Source organism: Podarcis filfolensis, assembly GCF_964270895.1.
Source record: "Podarcis filfolensis genome assembly, chromosome: 11".
Classification (NCBI taxonomy): domain Eukaryota; kingdom Metazoa; phylum Chordata; class Lepidosauria; order Squamata; family Lacertidae; genus Podarcis; species Podarcis filfolensis.
In genome coordinates, this window is record NC_139613.1 from 919197 (window position 1) to 925196 (window position 6000).

The window sequence follows — 6000 nt, forward strand, 5'->3', positions numbered from 1 at the left end:
CCCAAGTCAATGGATTCCAGTTGCAAGAAAAGAGATTCCAACTAAATATTGGGAATAACTTTCTGGCAGTTAATAGCTTTTTGGCAACGGAATGGACTTTCTCAGAAGCAGCCTCACATGCTGTAGTTCCTGGCCAAAAACAACAACAGGGGGGAGCTGTGTTAGGCACCTGACTTGCCCTTTGCTACCAAAATACAGGTAAGAGGAGGGCTGTTTCCGTGTTGCTGCCCTGGTGTGTAAGCATCTGACATCACCAGATTAAGGAGCTCCTCATTTCACTTCCTTGTGTTGCTATAAGATAACTGACCACTAAAATGAAACTCATACCTGACCCAAGAGAGCCCCTTGGTCATCGCAGGACCAAGCGCCTTGGTGGCTTGCATCAAGTCTCCCTCTGCCAGCTTCCAAAAGTTCATTTCTTAAAAGTTGATCTAAATACTTTTGGGAGCTCTTCGAACCCATGGCTTTATTACCGCGGGCACTCGAGGAAAGTGGACTCAATGTGTCTATTGGACTCACAGCTTTAAGCATAACTGTCAACTTTTCCCTTTTCCTGCAAGGAATCCTATTCGGAATAAGGGAATTTTCCTTTAAAAGGGGGGCAAGTTGACAGCTATGGCTTGAAGGCCGAGCTGGAGAAAACTCCCCCGGGTCGGACCCCGTTTCCCTCCTCCCCACACGCCCCCCCCGGGATGGCCACACTTCTTTGCCCCAGCAACAGCTCCCCTCGGTCCGAAGGCAGCCCCGGCCACCCGGGGGGGGGGAGGAGAGGCCGGGGCGCTGGGGGTCCGGGAGGCGGCGGGGAAGAGCATCTGGGGGGGGGGGGGCGAGTGAGAGAGAGGCCGAAGCAGCGCCACAAACAACAACATCCAACAACCCCCCCCCCCGCATTAACCCTTTGGCTGCCGAGCCCTGCAGGAGAGAGGGAGGGAAGGGGGCGCCTTCTTCTGGGGGGGCGTCAGCACAGCTGCCAACTTCTCCCTTTTCTTGCGAGGAATCCTATTCGGAAGAAGGGAATTTCCCTTTCAAAAGGGGGGACGTTGACAGCTCCGGGCGGGAGCCTTCACGTGATTATTCCTAGTATCCCTGGCTCTTCCCGAGGATGGCGGGGGCGCGTGAGGCGCTTCCCCCCCCCCCCCCGGGCCCGACTCACCTCGGACGCAGAGGAGGGACATGGCTGGGGCGGGCCGGGCTCAGGGCCTCGTCCTCCTCCTCCTCCTCCGGGGCGCCGCCGCCTCCTCCTGCGGCGCGGGGGCCTCTGCTGCGGGGGGGCGGTGCCGCGCGGCGCCCGGCCTCTCGTCCTCCTCATGCCCCCCACCCGCCAGGCCGAGGCCGGGACTCGAACCCGCGGCGCGGGAGAGCGGCGGAGAGCGGCCAGGAGCCAGGCGCCTCAGGGCGGCCCACCGGGAGGCGCGCCGGAGACCCCGTCGCGAAGGGCGACGCCGCCACGCAGCCAATCGCCCGCCAGGCCGGCGCCCGGGGGCGGGGCCAGGCCGGACAGACGCCGCACCTGCCGAGGCCACGCCCCTGGGCGCCCCTGCCCCGCCCGGAGGGAGGAAGGGCGCTCTGCACGCGCTCAGAGATGCCCTGGAGAAGAGGCGCGGGCGGCGTGGGCGGCGTTGCTTTATCATTAACAATAATTTCACTCTCCACTTTCTTTTCTTTTCTTTTTATAAATGTTTTATTAATTTACCAGCAAAAAAAAATCCACACCAACAATCCATCATCGAAACAGGTAAAATAAGGAATAATAATAATAATAATAAATTTTATTTATACCCTGCCCTCCCCAGCCAGAGGCAGGCTCAGGGCACTAACACCCGTAAAATTATGATAAAAGCATAATGGGGGGAAAAACACTAATTTAATATACAGGCTAAAATACAATTTAAAATGCAGCCTCATTTTAAAAATAACTAAAGACACAGCAAAAAAGATGAAAAATAAAAAACACAAAAACACAAATATTTTTCCAATACACAAACTCATTTCAGGACTACGAACCATAAGTTCCTGGAAAGAAGGAACAGAAAGAATGTGTAAACTAGGAAGGTAAATTCTTTTTACTTTCCCCATTCGCCTTGTTGCTGCTCCCCCCGAAGGCGGAGATCATGCAGCCTTCCCTGGGGGGGGGGAGCAGGAGGGAGTCACCCCCCCATCTGCACCCACTGGCAGGACAGCAGACTTTGGGGCGGGTCAGGGAAGAAGGAATAGTTATTTCTCTGCTAATTAGTGGGTGGGAGGGGTCTCTGTTGATTATTTGAGCGTAGTTAAGGTTATGCGCTATCATTCATACGGTGGGTGTGTTGTTTGTGACTTTGGGTTTCCCTAAGTTTTCGGTATTATATGACAATAGTAATGATCACCCCTTTTCCCCTTACGGTGTTATGTGTGTTTGTATATACACACAAGTTGCTTGGAGACTTTTGGGTGACAAGCAACTAGAAGGTTTAAAAAATCATTATGTTTATCATCATCATCTAATTTAATGTATTTTTAATCTCTTGTTGGAAGCCGCCCAGAGTGGCTGGTGAAACCCAGCCAGATGGGCAGGGTATAAGTAATAAATTATTATTATTATTATTATTATTATTATTATTATTATTATTATTATTATCACCCATGGCCTTCTTAGTTCATGTGTGGCCGTCCTTGGAGTGAAGCAGCCGGGGCCAGGACATTCAGCCCTGGGCTTCCCTCTTCCCCTGACCAGTCTCCGCCCGCTTCCAGGTGAGCCGCTGCTGCTGCTGCTGCTGCTGCATGGCCTTTGCTTGAGCAGGAGGGAGCTGCGCACCTGTTCCTGTTTGCCCTTTCCCTGCCGTTTGCTTTGCGCCGCCTGTGCCTGGAAAGGCAAATAAGAGGCAGCCCAGTTAAACAACACCAGACGCAGAAGAGATGACTCAGCCTTCAGCCGCTGCGTGTGAACCTGGCGGCCAAGGGCGGCTGCCATGCCACACGCCACACGCAGCTGGCTCTGCCTCGCAGCCACCCTCCCAGATGGGCAGAAGAAGCAAAGTGAGACAACCCCCCCCCCGACCTCTTCGGCAACATCTTCCCTCTGCTCCTTGGGACGTGGCCTTGCCTTGGTTATCCTCCAAGCCCTGCCGACTTGGGATTTGGGTTCCTGCCTTGTGTTTGCGGGAGGGGGCTGCCTTGGAAAGTGGCCTGGAAACTGAGTTCAGAATAGGGAGTTCAGGGACTGGACAATGTGAGGACATCAAGACAGGGGTTCATTATCTTCACCGGCTCCTCCTCCTCCTTTCCAGGCCCAATTCAAAGTCCTGGCCTGGACCTTGAAGGCCCTTCACAGCTTGAGTCAGGCCACCTGAAGAATACCCCCCTCCCCATGGTTTCCTACCCTGACCTAGAGACCCTCCCCAAAGGCCCTTCTGCAGGTGTTTCCACAGGAGAAAAGGTCTCCTCCGTGGTGGCCCCCTAGCTATGGAAGGTCCTTCCCAGAGAAGCTCATGGTGCCAAGCAAAGGCTCTTCCTGGAATTTTCTCAGCCTTTTCAATCTCATGGTGTCTAGTTCTGTTTTAGCCTTACGGTTTACTTTACGGTATTGGTTTGGGGCTGTTGTATTTTTTACTGTTGTTTTTAAAAGTCTCCCAAAAGGTTTATGTTGCAAGCAACCCGGGTGCCTTTTTGTTATAAAGTGGTCCGTCAAGGCTGCAAGTAAATCGGCTCCTTCTGCTTCCTCCCTGCTCAGTTCCCTGTAAACACTTCTTTGGGTGCTTCTGATTCTTGGCTCCTGTGAATCCTGCCTGCCCCATCCTCTGCACATGCCGGCTGCTCTCCGGCTGGGCGGCCATTCCTGCTACCCCTCTGAGATGGAGAGAGCCTTCTTTGCCCTGCCAGGGCCAGAACGAACTCAGCCTTAGTGAGAAGGCCTCCTCCCAGGAAGGACCCAAAGGCTGCTCTGGTGAAGATGCAGTGAGTGGTGGGTTTGGGGTGGTCTGCTGCTGAATGTGACACACTGTGCAGCATTTGCACTTGACTAAATAAAAAGAATTGCACTCCAGCTGTCATTTCCTGAAGCACTTGATGGATTAGCCAGCTCACTGTGGCAAAATCTCACACCTATAAGGGCCCAAAGACTTGTCGGCATCTGGTCCAACCCCCTGCAATGCAAAAACCTTTTTGCCCAGTGTGGAGTTCGAACCCACAACCCTGAGATTAAGAGTCTCCTACTGTACTAACTGAGGGACACGGGTGGTGCTGTGGGTTAAACCACAGAGCCTAGGACTTGCCAATCAGAAGGTCGGCGGTTCAAATCCCCGCGATGGGGTGAGCTCCCGTTGCTCGGTCCCTGCTCCTGCCAACCTAGCAGTTCAAAAGCACGTCAAGTGCAAGTAGATAAATAGGTACCACTCCGGCGGGAAGGTAAACGGCGTTTCCGTGCGCTGCTCTGGTTCGCCAGAAGCGGCTTAGTCCTGCTGGCCACATGACCCAGAAGCTGTACGCCGGCTCCCTCGGCCAATAAAGCGACATGAGCGCCGCAACCCCAGAGTCGGCCACGACTGGACCTAACGGTCAGGGGTCCCTTTACCTTTACTGTACTAACTGAGCTATCCAGCCACATATCTTCAAAAGCCCCTCTGAATGGGCCCAATAGCAAAAGAGCGGAGTGGGCTCCTGCTCTCTGCGGAGCCAGTAGATTATTGAATGGCGCCTTGCTTTGCGCTAGTGCTTTGGAGCGTGTGCAGCCTGGCAGGGGCTGGCACCTCCAGCAGATGCCCTTCTGGGAGAAGGGCCTGGCATTGTTTGGCCATTGCCTGGCAACAGGGTGCAGGCTGAGCTCCTGGAGTGCCGTCAGCATAACAGAGAAACTCGATGGCAGGCTGATGTCACCCCAGTCCACAGTGACACACCATGTTTTCATAACAGGGCAATTCTGCAGACGTGGCTCCTGTTCAGAGAGAGGGTTGGCTTCTTCTTAGTTTTATTTTATTTAACTGAGAACACTTACACCTTGCCCTTCCAGTGTCAAACCCAAGCCCAGGGTGCTTTGTAGAAAAAAAATTAGAATTGCCAAAAAAAACCAGTGAAATTTATAAAATATTAGTAGAAAATGGAGGATCAACAGCAGCAATTAAAAGAGGTGTGGGAAAAGGAGACAGCAGGGCAGATAAATAGTCTAAGCTGGGGGTAATATGGGAGAAACACACTTTGAAAATGTTGTCTAGAAGAATAAAAGAAAATTATTATAAATTAGTTTGGAGATGATATTTAACACCAGTAAGATTAAATCAAATAAACAAGGGATATTCTGTGTTATGTTGGAGGGGATGCCAGGAAACTGGGACTTATACTCACATGTGGTGGGGGTGTAAATATGAACTTGGGGGGGGGGCAAAAGGTGTGTAAGGAGATAACAGAAATCTCTAGGTTAAAGCTGACTGAAAATCCAGAGGTAGCATTATTATCAATTTATGATGGGGTGGAAGGTTCGCAGGCTGTGAAGGACTTGCTCACAAATTGATTGACAGCCACACGATTTATTATAGCTAGGAAGTGGAAGGGGCAAGCAGAATATAAAATAGAAGAATGGTATAAAGAGGTATGGGATATAGCTATTAATGATAAATTAACGTGCCATGCAGGTAAGGCAGGGAATATGAAGGAGAAATGATTTTGAGGAGATATGGAAGGTATTTGTAGAATTTGTACTGTTAAAGTACAAACCATCACAAGGGGTTAAACCATCGCAAGAAGTGTTGACATTATGGGAGGCTGGATAGTTACAATGGAGTGGTCTTGGGGTGGGGTTTATTTATTTTTTATTATTACTTTGTCAAAATAATAAATAAATAAAAATTCAAGTATACAGCATAAAAAAATGCAATAAATCATTCTGAAATTGAACATCATCTCATGAGGCAATAAAAACTGAAGATGGACGTGGAATATAGGAGCGATTAAGGCAAGGGGTCAGCCAACTGAAAAGTGCCAGCCAGCCAAATGCCCATGCAGGGAAGGGCCAAGGGCCAAATTTCTGGC

The 6000-nt window shown here is 51.1% G+C and overlaps 1 protein-coding gene across 13 annotated transcripts in view; it reads right to left on the reverse strand.

Annotated features, from left to right (window-relative positions):
- UNC13B (unc-13 homolog B) overlaps positions 1–1467 on the reverse strand; it is a 156013-nt gene extending 154546 nt beyond the window's left edge. For 2 of the 13 annotated variants that reach the window (XM_083575437.1, XM_083575433.1), the window contains exon 1: positions 1154–1467. In XM_083575437.1, the coding sequence (XP_083431563.1) occupies positions 1154–1175 (22 nt within the window). In that variant the 5' untranslated portion in view covers positions 1176–1467. The remainder of the gene's footprint in view (positions 1–1153) is intronic. The other 11 variants (XM_083575446.1, XM_083575445.1, XM_083575432.1 and 8 more) reach the window with 6 other exon arrangements.
- Positions 1468–6000: the final 4533 nt, after the last annotated feature.